This window comes from Onthophagus taurus, chromosome 5 (assembly GCF_036711975.1).
Source record: "Onthophagus taurus isolate NC chromosome 5, IU_Otau_3.0, whole genome shotgun sequence".
Lineage (NCBI taxonomy): Eukaryota > Metazoa > Arthropoda > Insecta > Coleoptera > Scarabaeidae > Onthophagus > Onthophagus taurus.
In genome coordinates this window covers 3,393,677-3,409,113 of record NC_091970.1, presented here as the reverse complement: position 1 = coordinate 3,409,113, position 15,437 = coordinate 3,393,677, and the positions used below count along the sequence as shown (strand labels likewise).

The 15,437-nt window shown below is 33.5% G+C and overlaps 2 protein-coding genes across 5 annotated transcripts in view; one reads left to right on the top strand and one right to left on the bottom strand.

The window, feature by feature from the left end:
- The first annotated feature begins 12 nt into the window (after positions 1–12).
- Positions 13–4,185, top strand: LOC139429879 (enhanced level of genomic instability 1). Its single transcript, XM_071196180.1, has 3 exons — positions 13–1,732; positions 2,923–3,844; positions 3,900–4,185. Exons 1-3 carry the CDS (start codon positions 13–15, stop codon positions 4,153–4,155), a joined length of 2,898 nt encoding a protein of 965 aa, XP_071052281.1. The 3' UTR covers positions 4,156–4,185.
- A 4,174-nt stretch (positions 4,186–8,359) lies between these two features.
- LOC111426602 (uncharacterized) overlaps positions 8,360–15,437 on the bottom strand; it is a 116,939-nt gene continuing 109,861 nt past the window's right edge. For all 4 annotated transcript variants that reach the window (XM_071196178.1, XM_023061209.2, XM_023061211.2 and 1 more), the window contains one exon: positions 8,360–15,250. In XM_071196178.1, coding sequence (XP_071052279.1) covers positions 12,698–15,250 — 2,553 coding nt within the window. In that variant the 3' untranslated portion in view covers positions 8,360–12,697. The remainder of the gene's footprint in view (positions 15,251–15,437) is intronic.

Genomic DNA, 15,437 nt, shown 5'->3' with positions numbered 1-15,437 from the left:
AGGTGCTTAATAATGGGGAAAGATGATGTGCAAAGTGAAAATGAAAAGATTGAGGTTAAGAAAGTTAAGAAAAAGCCGAGGAAATCGAAGAAAAATCGGAAAAGTGATCCCGTTGTGAATGATATTTCGAGTTTGTTATCGAGTACTTTATGTTTGGTTAGCCCTAATGGGAGTTTTAATACAGAAAAGCATGAAATTTCGAATCAAAATGTTCCTGTTAATAATATGAAGCGAAAAAGGAGGTCTAAATCTTTAAATAGAAATGTTAGTTCGAGTTCTTTAGATAATTTCGTTGTGAGAATTTCGAGAAAATCAGAGGAGTTGAAAGAAAATCCTCGATCAGAAGATGATTTTGAGGTTAAGGAAAATGAGAAAATTGAGAAATCAAAATTGAATGTTTTTGAATTAATGATGGATAAACGAAATAAAGTTGAGGATATAACAGGAAAAGAAAATGATTTAAAAATAAAAGAGAAAAAAATTGGTAAAAAAAGGAAAAAAGAAGAGTTAGAATGTGATTTAAAAGCAAATGAAAGAACAAAGAGGTTAAAAAAAGTTGCATCAGAAGATAATGTTTCATTAATTTGTGTAAGTGATGAAAATGAGGATGAAAAATATGGGGAAGGAGATATCATAAAAATAAAAATGTTTTCACCAGAAGTGTTTAAAAGGAAAAGAAATAAACATAATGGAAATGATGCAAAGAATCATTTAAAAGTGGATGAAGCATCAAAGAATTTATTAACTTACTTTGAAAACTCAAATGATTCAACTGATTCAGATACATTTATTTTAAGGCGAAGTAATCGAAAAAGAACTGTTAGGAAATTAGATGAATTTGATGGTGAAGAGACGAATGATTTTATAATCAATGTTAATGAAGAGATTAAAAAAAGGAAACCTACAAAGGTTGCACCAATCTTTTTGTTATCAACACCAAAACCAAAATTAGATCCCAAAGCTTTAGAAGCCAAAAAAAAGTTTTTAAGCAGTGGAATTCCTGAGAGTTTAAAAAAAGTGATTGAAAAAGAAAAAATTTACGAATTAGAATTTGATGTATTCCCAAAAATAAGCCACATTCAACAAAAAACCGAATACAACAAAATAAATTTTTGGAATTTACCCAAACCTAACTTAAATTTAAATCTAAAACATTCACCATTAAAAATTAAAAATGTAGTATTATCGAAATCATTTATTAATTTAGAACAAAATAAAATTGAAATTAACTTAAGCTCACCAAAAAAAATATCAAATTTGAAAGGGATTTTGCAAAAAATTAAAGATAATAACCCAATTTACCCCGTTTTTAAAAGCTTTCGAATTTTAAACGAAAAAACGAAACTATTTGAGAAAAAATTAACGAAAAAGAAAGGAAGAAAAAGCAAGGAATTAAATACAAACGAAAATTTATCAATTAATCATGAGATGTGGACAGAAAAATACAAACCAAACTCGCACGAAGAAATTTTAGGCAACAACAAAAAAGTTTTGGAGCTAAAAAAGTGGTTGGAGAGTTGGGTTGAGTACATAAACGATTCTCAAAGTTTCAATAAAATAGATGATGACTTTTATACGGATAGTAATAGTAATAATAGCAATTTTACGAACTTAACTAACGCTATTATTGTTACTGGACCGTTTGGAAGTGGGAAAACGATGACTATTTATGCGCTTTGTAATGAATTGAATGTTAATGTTATCGAATTAAACGCTTCGTCACGAAGAACTGGTAATTTTTAATTTTTTTTAAATTAATTTTATTAGGGGGACCAAATTTGGTATAATTCAAGAATCATCATGTGACTTAAAAATCGTTAAAAAAATAAATCCTTAAAGTTTCGACCTAACCTCAGTTTTTGTGACGTCATCTAACCATATACAGTGTTCGTCAAAAAGTCAACCCTTTTTTTTTTATTCAACTTCGTTATTTTAAATTGTTTTTATTACAACTTTTAATTATACGTTTTTTTGTTTGCAAATTTCATTTAAAACTCCAAATGTCAGTCAATATTCATTCAAGAAAGCTCTAAATTTTCACCATTACACTTTAAATGATATCAAATAGATTGTCATTTGTTGCATCAGAGTATCTTATACAGGTGGTTAAAAATTCAATTATTGTTTTGAAAATTTTAAATGGAACGCCCCATATTTTTTTAATCTACCAGAGAGAGAATTTAATTCTATACAAATCATTCGTAAACATGCCTGCACCTATTAATGTTGGAAACTGTTTAGTTCTTTTATTAGAACGCCATGAATTTTAACAGTTTTTCGTTTAATTTTGTATTATTGTTGACAAATTAAAGCCAATTTAAGCAAGTTTTAACCAATTAAAATCGGATTCACCTAAATATCCAGGTATTTATACCAATTTTATATTTTTAATCATTTTAGCAATCTAACCTCACATTTAAGACCGCCTCGAACAAATTTTATATTCCTCACGTGATTTTAAGCTTAAAGTTCGATGAATTTTCATAATTAAAAATAAAATCATGTACATTTAAGTTCTATTATACCATAATTAATTATTTTTTTAATTTAATAATTAATTTTAATTTAGTTATTATAATGAATAAAAAATTTAAGTTGCCGGATTGACGTTGCTAAGCAACCGAGTTCATTTTAACGATGATAATTTTAGACAACCTAACCTCACATTTAAGACAAGATTAAGTGTTTTTTTTTATTTTCAACACGTTTTTAAAATTTAAATCATTTCTATTTGGGTTTAGCCGTCTTGAGAGACGTGGGGCTAAACCCGAATGTTTCTAGTTCTAGGTCTAGTGTTGGTTCTAGTTTTACACTAGAACTAATACAAGACCTAGAATCGTCGATTTTGAAGCCACATGATGATGATTCTTGAGTTTTTCCCCAAATTCCGATCACCCTAACATTATTAATTATATTTTTAAGGTAAACTTCTTCTCCAAGAAATTCAAGAAGCAACTCAATCGCATCAAGTTCGCAAAATCGAACCATTTTTAACAAAAAAATCATCAAACTCCGATAATAAAAAGCTTTGTTTAATATTAATCGAAGATTTAGATATAATTTTCGATCAAGATGAAGGATTTTTAAACGCTTTAAATCAATTGTTATTAACAACGAAGCGTCCCATCGTTATTACAACAACCGATATTAACACAAATATCGTACAAAAATTCGTTAATCAATACCCGATTGTGACATTTTCCGGGTTTTCTGTAACCGTTTTAGGGGTTTGGCTCCAAATTGTTTGTTTGTTTGAAGGGGTTGTGGTGGATTTGGAAGATTTAGGGAAGGTTTTGGAGTTTTTTAACGGAGATGTGCGAAAAACTTTAGTTCAATTACAATTTTTTATTCAAAGTGGGGGTAGTTTGTTTAAAAATTTAAGCGAAATGTGTAGTTATGAATTAATAAAGAATAATACAAGTCGTGTTTTAAACGAAAAAGATGATGAAAATTATTTGTGTTCGCTCGAGTCGAAAGATGAAAAAGTTTTTATCCATAAAGATTTTATTTATAACTTTTTAAATCGAAATTGTTTAGTTTACGATTTTAACTTAGATAAAATTTGGTGGAATTTGCCGATAATTTTAAATGAAGAAGCCGATTTAAAACAATGTGAACGCGTTAATGAAGTTTTAAGTTTTATTGATGTTTTTTATCGAAAATCGAATTCACCTCAACATTTTTCTTACATTAAAGATAATATTTCGTTAATCGAAAACTTTCATTCTTACCAAAACAACGAACTTATCAAAGACTTTTCAAACACTTTATTAAAACACTCGATTAATTTTTATAACGAAGTGGGAAAATTCGAATTTGATAAACCAACTTTAGGACAAAAACGGTGAGTTTTTAACATCTTAATTCTAATCGTTTTTTTTAATCGTCTATGATTTTAGCTGGTTAAAAAAACATCGAGATTGCAGCAAAACCTTTTCTCACTTTGCTCCTTTTACTTATCACACTGATAAAAGGAGTTTTGCCTTGGATTATTACCCGAATTTGAGAGCAATTAGTAGATCGGAGAAACATCGAGCCTCTATTAATGTTAAACGGAGAAACCGGTTTTATAATTACTTTAAATCTTTAGATTTTACTTGCACTGAATCAACGACTGACACTGTTTGTAAAATATTTTCGATCGAAAACGATTAATTTGATGAAATATATTGTATATTATGTGAATATTTTGACATTTTTATTACCTTTATCTTTTTTTAATCATTAATTGGGTGTAACATATAAAGATGATTATTTCTTGTTTAGGTGCCATCGGAAACTTCAAACATCCCTCGATTAAAGCAACATAAAAGCTAAAAAAGGCGTTCAATTACAATAAAAAGCATTTAAGGTAAGGAAACACATCATTTATTTATAATATTTGTTTATTAATTATATGCAAATTATGGTCATATTAATATTAAAGCAACTTCCTTGATTTACATAACCTTAAATTTTTTGACATCTTTGGTTAAAAACGACGTTGATTTGTAATAAAAAGCATTTTATGTAATAAAACACTATTTATTTATAATTTTTATTCATTAATTCTATTTATATTGAAATAATATTGATATTTTCACAAATTAATTCGATTTACATAATCCCAAAATTTTTCATAACTAAAATTTTATTAAATCACTTTTAAACGGTTTAATTCAACGTAATCTTCAAAAATGAGGTAATTTTCGTTCAATTTCAATTAATTCTTATTGATTTGATCGATTTTTAATCAATAAAATCATAAATTATTATTTTAAAAACTTTTGATTTACTTTTAAATTCGTTTTTGTTCAACCTTGTATATTTTTCGACCAATCAGAAACGCCGATTCAAAATTCGTCACTTTAAAATTTGGATTTGATCAAAGTAGGCGATGATTGCCTATATAAGTACTCGCATTTTTTTGGTTGAGAACAGTTGATTGTCACCGTCCAGATTGAAATAACCTAAGATACGTGCTTTTGAGTCAAGAAGATAAATACTTAAAATATTTTAATTAATTAAATTGGATTAATTGGACGTTAAAACATTACGAATTAATATAAACCCCGATTTAAACAGCACTCCGATTCTTGAGTTCGTGTTCCAGAGACGCCGACAACATAACCTATAAAAACAAACAAGGTTAGTTTTTTCTTATAATTAAAAAAAATATAACATTTTTACTATTAATTAGTTTGGATTAATTAAATGAGCTATTTTATTAAAATAATTAATTTTCTTAAAACCAAACTGTCAAAGTGAGGTTATGTTTAGAATGACATAACCTCACATTTTTAATTTTTTTATGTTAAAGTTAATAATTTTTTATGTTTTTAGGTTTATTGAAGATGGATTTTGTTAGCTAAAACGATTATGATGCATTTTTTCTTTTAATTAATCAAGGTAAAGAAAAAAGATTTTTTTTTATCCCAAATATTATTTATAATTGAAGATGACTTAAGTTTTTCCAACTTTAAAGACGTATTGCTTAATTTTAAAACGTATAGTTTTAAAAGCGGCCCCCTTAATTTGGTAGTTAATAGCAGGTGTGCTCAAAATTAATTGCAACGAAGTTCATAATTAAAACTTTATAACATTTTCGCTTCGCGTTACGCCCCGGTGACTTTATTATACCCCGTTTTATTTTAAAATGTTTTATTTGAATTTTTTTTTCTTTAAGCAGCACTTTTAACTCTTTGTTTTCGGTCCATTATTATCATTTATTGTCCGTATTTCATTAAAAAGGGTATTAAAAAAAATTTATTTTTCAAATCGAAGTAATCAAGTTGAAAGCGAATCCAATTGAACGCGCGAAAACCACCGCCCGTCAAAACTTTAACTTAAAAACATTTCAAAAACTTTTAAAAATCTTTAATTGGAATCGAAACTTTTCTCAAATACTTCTTAAAAGTTGCAGTTTTACGTTTTTCAACGTCACGAAAATAACGTGGAAAAAAAGCGGTCGAAACGTGAGGGGAAATGGGTCGATAAGGTGGGATTCTGTCCCTGCCCTTTACACTTTTCGAGGGTTACAGAGGACCCGTCATCCCTAGGTAAAACATACCTGAATAATTAACATCTGAAACGTCGGGGAGCGTTTTCATCTTTCAGTGCAGCTGCCGGAACGACTGACGCTGTACAACGAAAAGGGGAGTGGCGCGAGGGGGTTGGTAAAAGGGGCGCCGGAAGAGACTCGTGCCATCCCCAACTAGCTCCCGGCGATGTTCGTGTAAGAGACGGGACAATTACTTCTGTGTTTTCCGGTGTTTTTTACCTTTTTTTCTAAATCTCTGGAAAAACTGTTATGGAATGAATTATTATTTATGAAAAGGGATATTGTTTGTGGTTGAGGAGTTCTTAAAAGATTTAAGATTTCAAAAAAAAGTTGGAAAACTTCAAAATGATGTGTCTCTTCCGGTATCAATTTCCCAATTTCCTCTGGAAGACGTCAACCTATAACTTAATTATAACTAATTAAATATCAACTCGGTCTGGTGGGTTACCGAGATAATCTACTTCCTCTTAGATTACTGCCCGGTTAACGTCAAGTTGTCTTCACAACCGAGTACTTCAAACCTTAAAAATTAAAAAAAAATCTTAATACAATTAATAAATTAATAAATTCTCAGTCACGATTTCATCAAAATCTCATTTAGGTTTTTGGTAAAACCCCCGTGACATTAATCATAAACCTCACAAAATAAGCGTTTTGTCATAAAAAGCTAAACGCAAAGTGAAATTCGTTGGGGGTTTGAAACGCGAAGAGTAAAGAGGGGGAGTGGTGAGATTGGTGAGCGGATTTAGCATATGAAAGCGGTTTTAATTAAAAGTTAAAATAAGGAGAGACGTTTCGAAAAACGTCGGCAACTCAATCGATAACTAATTAGAGAGTTTGGCGTCTTTCCTTCGGATGGAACTTTACCGTCCAGGTGAGTCCGACTTGGGAGTCCCGCCAACCAACCAACCGCCCTTTAAAGAGGCGCAGAAGGAAAATTGAAATTTGCGCGTCCGAATTAAATTAATTAAAGAAACGGGGTCTCGTCGAGTTTGTTTATTTTAATTAATTTCGGGACGAATATCGGGTGAATTTAATTGAATTTAATCCGGCGACGGGTCGAACATATTTCAAGTTATCTTGTAGCTTTACGATGTTTCTAGAAAATAAATGTTTATTATAATAATATTTTAACATTTCTGTACTACAAGAATTACTACAATGTCAAAAGAAATTCATTAAAACATACAGAACTTACTTCATACAAAGAAGTCGACCTCCTAGACTTCATACAAAGCGATCCCTGATGAGTTGAAAAACAAGATTTAAGAGAGCAGTAATTATAGTCGTTACAAATTATGCATTGGTCAGTTTAAAACAGATCTTTTATAGGCTTAGTTTTTATTTTAATTTAGTTAATATTTATTTTGGTGCACTTCGTTGCTTATTTGTGTTATGTATTACCTTGCAGCTTTATTAAAACTAACTTTATTTCTTGCAGGTCTCGAGTGGCATCGTTAAAAACCACGTCATTATCACGTTTGGGAGTTTGAATCGCTGTTTTATTGGCTTTAGTGGCATCTTATATGAAATTTGGCAATCCATGAGATGTTGGTTTTTATGGAAGTTACGTATGGTTAAATAAAATATATACAGTGAGTTTCACTTAAGATGCAATATACAAAAATATATTTCTATAGAAACCTACTTACTTTGTCCCACATAAAATGCAACATGACTGAATGTTTTTAGTTCTAGGTCTAATGTTAGTTTTAGTGACAGTGGTAGGTAGCGCTAGTTAGCATAAGATATTACTATGTTGCTTATTTTTATTGCACTAAAACTAGAACTAATACAAGACCTAGAAACATTCGGGTTTCTAGCCCTAGGGCTAGTGTTGCAAACTTGTGTTTTTCTCTCTCCACATAGCGATGTTAAGAAGATGAGTTAGAGTTTTGTTTTTCTTCTTCAACACTGTATCATCTATTTCCTACTCCATCTGCATTCCACATTTCCCCCAGAGACCAATCATGTCTTGAAACGTCTCATTCTTTGTATTTTGCTGAGTTATATTTTTTCCCGAGTTGATTCAACTCCCCGTTCAATTTTGGTTCATTCCGCCATTTATTTACTAAATTATAAAAAGTTATTTGCTTTGAACTTAACGATAAAAGTGTAAAATAATAAAAAAAATATGTTAACAGGCAATCATAACAAGATTGGAATCCGTTTTATCTTGAAAGCGCGTTTAATATTTTTATATGGGTCTTTTTGTAATGCATCAATGATAAAAGGCGATCTCAAAGTTGAACGTTGATGGGAAATTTATTAAAAGATGATTTAAATTGGAGGGGAAGAAAATAAAAAGGTCCCTTCGAGTTTCTTTTACGTAATTATTTTTTATTTAATCAGTGTTCGCTTAATATATAAAGTGCACATACCTATCTACAATTACAACATTTTCTAAAATGATTATCATAGTAAGTTTCCGATTTTTTTTTCGTTTTCGGTTTTAGTTTCGCGATTACACTTTATCATTTTTTTTAAATTATTAGTTTTTTTTGTCGATAGTTGGCAGTACATTTTTTAGTTGTCTATTTACACAATTTATTTTTGGTTTATTTACAGAGATAGAGAGAGTTGTTAGTTTATGATTTCTTCGATTTTTTTTTTCACTTATTAACATTATCTTATTCTTTTTTAATTAGCTACACGTAATTTACCTAACATATCTACCCCCTAAACGTTATAAACGGAAAAGTTTTTACTTTTCTATAATAGATGTAAATTAATTTTACTTTTACATCGTTTAAGTTTTTTTTCCAACTTAATTTTAATGAAATTTTTATGTACATTATCTACAGAAATGTATGTTTTTAAGTTAAAAGGTGTTTTAAAACTGGAAAAAGTGGTGGTAAAAACGGACGAACCTCATTTTTCCTTCTTCATCCTTTTTTTTTTATTTTTCTACCCCGTTAAGTAGCGCTCAACGCCAAATTTGTTTGTTAAGTGATTAAAAACCCCAAATTGAGGGCCCAATTACTTCAATTTGCTGGAACGCTTTGTACGGGGGCGACGTCCCCCGTGGAAAAAGTTTCAATTGATTACCATCCCCCTCTCACCGTCGTCCGATCTCGTGGTTTTATTCAAATTAACCCCCGTCGCAATTGTGGCTCCGACCCGTTTATCTAGTTAATTAGTATTGATTGCACTACGTTTACAAAATCCTCTAATTCGTCACATCATGTGTATGTGTGTAATCCCAACAATAAAAAATTCTCATATTGATTATATAATATATATATATATATATATATATATACAGCAGATTTTGATTTGATTTTGGGGTTAATCGAGAACTTTAGGTTAACCGCAATTGAACAAAAGCACAAAGTTTCGAAACAACTGTAATCGCCGATTTCGGGAATTGAAGTTTGACGTTTCGCAATTTGCTTCCGCCGCCAACCCCTGCTCAGTTTGAAACAGGTTCAAACGATATCCGATGGGAGCATAACTGTTTATTTAACTGCCACACAACGCACGCAAATATTCGGGAACCGTGCTTTTTTCGCCCCTAACAACTTTACTGGCGAGAACAACAAATATTCATGTGATGATCAGATGCGCAAGCGAATTATCCTCAAATCGAGATCTAACCGATCGCATCGAATCGAAACGATTGTTTGATGTTATGCAAATATTTATCGCTGGTTACCTGGAGCTTGTGCACGATTCAATTCCCAACTCAATTATTCACAACAAATTTAAGCTTTAATTTTATATTTTGAATCATGTTTGCAAGTAAAGTGTATTTCGATAAGAGAACTTATAAAACTTGGGTATTAAATTCCGCTTTGAATGGTGCAAAGAAAAATCACATATCCCAATAGCATTGCAGCAACGTCTCCTATTTTCAATAAAACATGGTGTGACACGTATGCGTTGCTAAAAATTTGAATAAACGCGCACGAGGGGAAATCCCCATCGTTCGATCGGGGGAAATTGCAAATTTATCGCCAATTGATTTCTCTCCTCTTCATCCGCAGTTTGCAACCGACTCAAGACGTTCAATTCCAAGAAAGCGTTTAAACCACGAAATGATGTCATTTAATCGAATGACGTTTACTTCCGTTTCCGATTAGATTTCAAAATTTATTTGTTGTTTGATTTTTAACCTAGATATAAGTTTTTTTATTTAAATGAAATATCAACACTTTAATTAAATGAACTTAACGATTAGAGAACTTTAGTAACCACAAAGACATAGTGATGATAATGCTAGATTTGCGATCCTGGAAGGATTAGATATTAAAATGTGACTATTATAGGGGAAAATTGTAGCAGAGAAAGAAGTTTAGGAAATAATTGCTGCCACGGTGACAGGAATTAATTAATTCATTACAACCTTAGGTTGAGCAAAACTTGGGAGTAATGAATTGTTTGACAGCTTGATGATCAATTTTTTTAGTGTGTGATTTTCTATTATGTTGGAACATCATAAATCAAGGTAAAAATGATAAGTTGTGCAGTGTGAGTGGATACAACAGATTGAAACTTGCACGCATTTTATAGATGTCTACTGTCATTGCCTTAGGTTCAGTATAACATGCGCAGTGACTCTCAACTACACCAAGCCATTCGACAGAAATCTTAACTCAGACGAAGATCTGATTTCAGAAACACAATTGGGGCGTTCTTGCCCATCCACCCCATTGTTCAGAACTGGTTCCTTCAGATTTTCAATTTAAGCACTTTTTACGAAGAACTTTAAACATTCCCCGCTAAAGTTCTTAACTGCGCCAAGCATCTTAAATCATGAATTTGTCCTCCATCTCCTTGAGCTCTTTAATTTCCCGACTATTTATTGACGGGCGTAGTTGACCCCTCCAATAAATTTTTATTTTTTGTTTCAGGTTTCCAGGATTCGTTGAGGTTTCTTATCCCAAATAATCTTCCTCCGCATCCCAATGCAATTAAATTTAACTATTGGAGATCTATCTTAACTAATAAAGAATTAGAAATAGAGATGAAACAACCCAACCCAAGTCAACTACGAACCAAACATTTTCTTGCTATAAAAACAAGATAAATTTTCAATGCAGATGAAGATTCTGATGAGCAAGTGGGAGATGTAAAATCACTTTTAGAAGCTTGCCGTAACCCAAATGAGGTATTATATTATATTGGTGCTATTTTGATGTAGTAATCTACAGTGATTTCAAATAATAATAGGATACTGGAAGCTGAGTAATGCCGTGATAGTGCCACGTTGAGGTTTTATACGCGTCAAATCTCCAAGACGAAAAGCCGTTAGCCAGAATAATGCAGGTAAGTCGATCTCTAACATTGTGATAAGGATTGGGTTTTAACTTTGTCCTTTTTGACATCCTGTTGTACTTTGTCTTTCATTCTTCTTGCTGCACCACCAAATTTAATACAAATTTCAAAATATTAACACCACAACAAGCTAAAATTTCGCCAGATTTAGCTTCAAGCTGTTCTCTATGTAAGCATATAAATTGGAGCGATGAGTTGGGAGTGCAAAAAATGTTTGGATGAGTAAACAAAGTTAAGAATTATATTTTTTTTTAATATTGAGATAAAAAGAGATTTTTCATCAGAACATCTCCCTAAGGTATATCTAGAACGTTCGATCGCATAAATAATACGGATATTGCACGACGATAAATCCATGTCATAAATTTTGCTGCACCATGGTGTTGTATAGTGGTATGCTGTTGTTGCTGGTGTTGGTTGGGTATCCGGATTCTGGGGTCCACGATACGAAATTATTTGTATCGCCAGGCATTATTGAGGCAATAAATGTTGGATTTATTGAGCGAACCGACACCGTCCTCGGGAGAGTTTATTGGGTGCGTTCGAAATTAATTTTAAAACACGCAAGACGCGGCGGCTTTTGGGACGGTGTCGATAAGTTAAATCTAAAAAACGGCTCTCTCTAAGTTTTTATTTTGGCGACCAGGTTCACCCCGATACCGAGATATTTATGGGGTAGTTCCGGTTCCACCGGGATTTCGAGATAGCGACGCGCCGGTAAAAGAGTAGAGGATTAAAAAAAAAAAAAAAGGATGCGATTAAAAAAAATTGGGTTCGTCTATACAGTGCTTTTTGAAGATTTTTTTACCACCCTTTAAAACAACATCGAATTGCCTTTTAAACATTATTTTTAGTTATATTTCCCGTATGACAATTTCGGGTCATTTAGCACCCTTTTATGTAAAGTCCCTCAACATAAATCACCTAAAATTTGAAATGAAACTCGATTTATTATTTTTAATCGTTTTAACTCTAAGAATTATGTACATAATATGATGGTATCAGTGTGTGTTGAAAAAGCAAATCGATGTGATACACCTCACCTTTATTTTATTTCTATATATTTGTAACACTACAAGAATGACTTAACACTTCGTTTATTTTGGCACTGAAAAAGCTGTCTGGGTGAAGATTGTCCATTTCCGGTTCGTTTGTCTTTTTATCTTTTTATGTTTTATGTTTCGTTTATTTTTACTTCATTTATTAGTTTTGGGGTCGGGAAGGTTTTCCTAAACGTTGGGAAGGAGGAATGCGTAAAGGAAAACCTTCCGGTGAAGGCACCTATCTCGTGAGCAACAGGACGGAAAAATCGGGTTTTCTCGTATCTCATACAGTCGTCTCCCTGTCCACGTGTATGTATTCCACAGGAGGTGCCTTCTGTCAAGAATTATAACCGGGATCGAGTAATCGGGGTCCCGTGAGGAGCTTCTTTTTCGCTAATTTTCTTCGGCGCCTTGCCCTTAGTCGATGGAGGCTTAAACAAAGTAATAAAATCAACGAGGCGGCTATCGCAACTCCAGCTGCTAAAGCAGCACCGGGAAGCGTGCTTAATAACCGTGAGGTTGACCCACATTGCTCTTCGGATTCATCGAATCCAGAAGGACAATTTTCTCTGCCATCACACCATAATTCCGGTGAGATGCAAGCATCTAATTCTGGGCAACGATGGAGACACTCGAGATCGGTTTCGTTTGAACTGGTATTAACCGGAACTTGAAGTTGTTGAAGTAAGGAAGACCTCGATCTTGATATTTCTAACCAGCTAAAAGCCGCAATTCCATGTTCGTGACTAATCCACTCAACAATAAAGTTTGGAGGTCGCTTTTGAATAAAAACTTGATCGTCACCGAACCATTCTTCGCTAAAAACGTGCACTGCTAAAGGTTTCGCTCCTGGTTCAGCCGGGCAAAGTGCTTTAACTAATTTTGGGGGTTTACCCGAATAAATTAATATCCTGTTGCTGGTTGGGCAACGATTTGGTTCTTCAAATCTAGGTTTTAATGGAAGAAAAGCACCCCAAGATAACAAAAATAAACTTCTGTTATGTCTAGCTTCAACCAACCAAGGAAAACCTGAGCACAAAAATTCAGATCTATCTTCAGGTGGATTCGTAAATCGAACGTCTCCTCCGTATCCTTTTAATCTTTGTTTCCTCGGACACCCGGGCATTTTCATTAATTCATATGTAGCGTGAAAATTTAATATTGCATAATCTTCCGTTATATTCATATCATTGGCAGTGTAGTGAATTTCTAAGATATGCGAGGAACTGATGAACACCATCGGTTTCGAAGACAAAGAAGAATTATCGCAAATACACGCCCTCGGCATCCTTAAATCCTTCCACGGCATCTCCCAAATGTTTAATTCTGATACTCTCCCGTTTGGATAATAATCGCAAATTGGTCTTCCACTGTGAGGGTCCGTATTTGTTTCACAAGATGGATTTAATCCGAAAGAGGCGTTATTTAGAATTAAACGTATCCGTTCATCATCTTTCGCTTCTATTCTTAACACACAATGAAGATCTTTCGCACCACCCCTTCCAAACAAAAAAGTATTTTTCGGCCCTGTTATTTCACCTTGCGGGTTATTCTTAAAAACCCTATAACACGGTGTGGGTTTATCGTCGATCAATAACGGCTCACCCCCTAATTTTGTATCAACAAATTCGTACTTTAATTTAAATGAGGCAGGATGCAAAGCTGTTCCATCTTCGGTGTGGTGTTGGATGATAAGATGTCTTCCCGCCGATAAATAGCTTTCGGGGAGTGTGCAAGGTCTTGTTGTTCTAGTCGAATTACTTAAAGCGCTGTGATCGCATAACCTCGGCGACTCATCACATTTATCTTCAAGAACATTCGTTGCATCCGATATTCGCAACCTTGTAGAGCACAACCCAGTTGATGCGTTAGCTAATAAATGAGGGTTTTCACCAACTAATAAAGCCCTGTGCATATAAGAAATGAAGCTCACCCACACGATATCATCAGGTAACCCATTAAAACGATAAGTACACGTGGTATTGGGTGGCAAAGAATGTCGCGGGCTTATGATTTGCCCGCGTCTTCCTCTGAGTTCATCACCATCCGAGCTGGTTGCGTTAATATCAAATTCACATTTTAAAGTTTCCCTCGAATAGTCTAACGAGTCCGAATCGGCAAAGATTACATCAACGTCCAATTCAAACCCCCTTAAAGGGGAATGAGATGGAGGAGAGTGTAATGGGATGCTAAAAGGCGATGAATGGAAGGCTACGAGCATTTCTGGCCCTCTTGAAACTACTCGAGGTAACCAATCACCACCGCAGTACTTCGCCAAAACCGGATCATTCGTTGATCCCCCATCGTAAAATATTAAGTGATCTCTTTCTCCGGTACAATCCCTCCAAGCCCTCAAAGCCCTCGCAGTTTTATTTAAACCAGCCACGCTAATCGATCGTTTCATATGCATCTTATGTGCGGCTTCCTGTCTAACCGCAATCATCGCGTGTTTGCACGTAGGAACAACTTTTTGTCGTAAACTCCAATAACAGGACACGTTCCTTGGATACATTCCCGGATAATTCGGACTTTGCAATCTACAAGATTTTCGATAACATTCTTCGAACTGTCGCGTACAATACGTTCCGGGTGCGACTTCTCCTCGTTCCAAAGGCGCCGAAGGAGAACCGAATCTCACGACAGCTTCCCTACGGGAGACGAATCTGTACCTGAGACGAAATTGAAAGGGTAATTGGGGGGAGGAGAAAAGTTTTATCGAAACTGTCACTGTTGATGTTTCACTGTAATACGCTGCAGGTCCAGATGAAGAGCCACACCAAGATCCCCCGGTGAATGGTCTCCCTAATTCGCTGAGTTGCATATAACCGTCCGGACAACCATCCAACGCCGCCGGTTCGTAACGACCCACTTTGAATTCGTCGAAGATTAACTGAAATTTAAAAAAAAAACACGATTAGTTTGCGAAAAGAAGATCTTTCCTAAAACAAAAAAGAATTGACCAAGATTGGTGAAATATCTCTAGAGGTGGAGTAAAACTTAACGAGATTGGAATTTTTGTCTCCTAAGAAAATTTTAGTTTACGAGGATTTCTCGGGTGGTACCTGGGGAGTGATTGA

What these genes read in the sequence shown, in the direction of transcription:
- LOC139429879 (XM_071196180.1), top strand. Translation starts at nt 13, where the DNA reads ATGGGGAAAGATGATGTGCAAAGTGAAAATGAAAAGATTGAGGTTAAG. An exon ending in CGCTTCGTCACGAAGAACTG is followed by an intron (nt 1,733 to 2,922) that starts GTAATTTTTAAT and finishes TATATTTTTAAG; the next exon opens with GTAAACTTCTTCTCCAAGAA. An exon ending in CCAACTTTAGGACAAAAACG is followed by an intron (nt 3,845 to 3,899) that starts GTGAGTTTTTAA and finishes CTATGATTTTAG; the next exon opens with CTGGTTAAAAAAACATCGAG.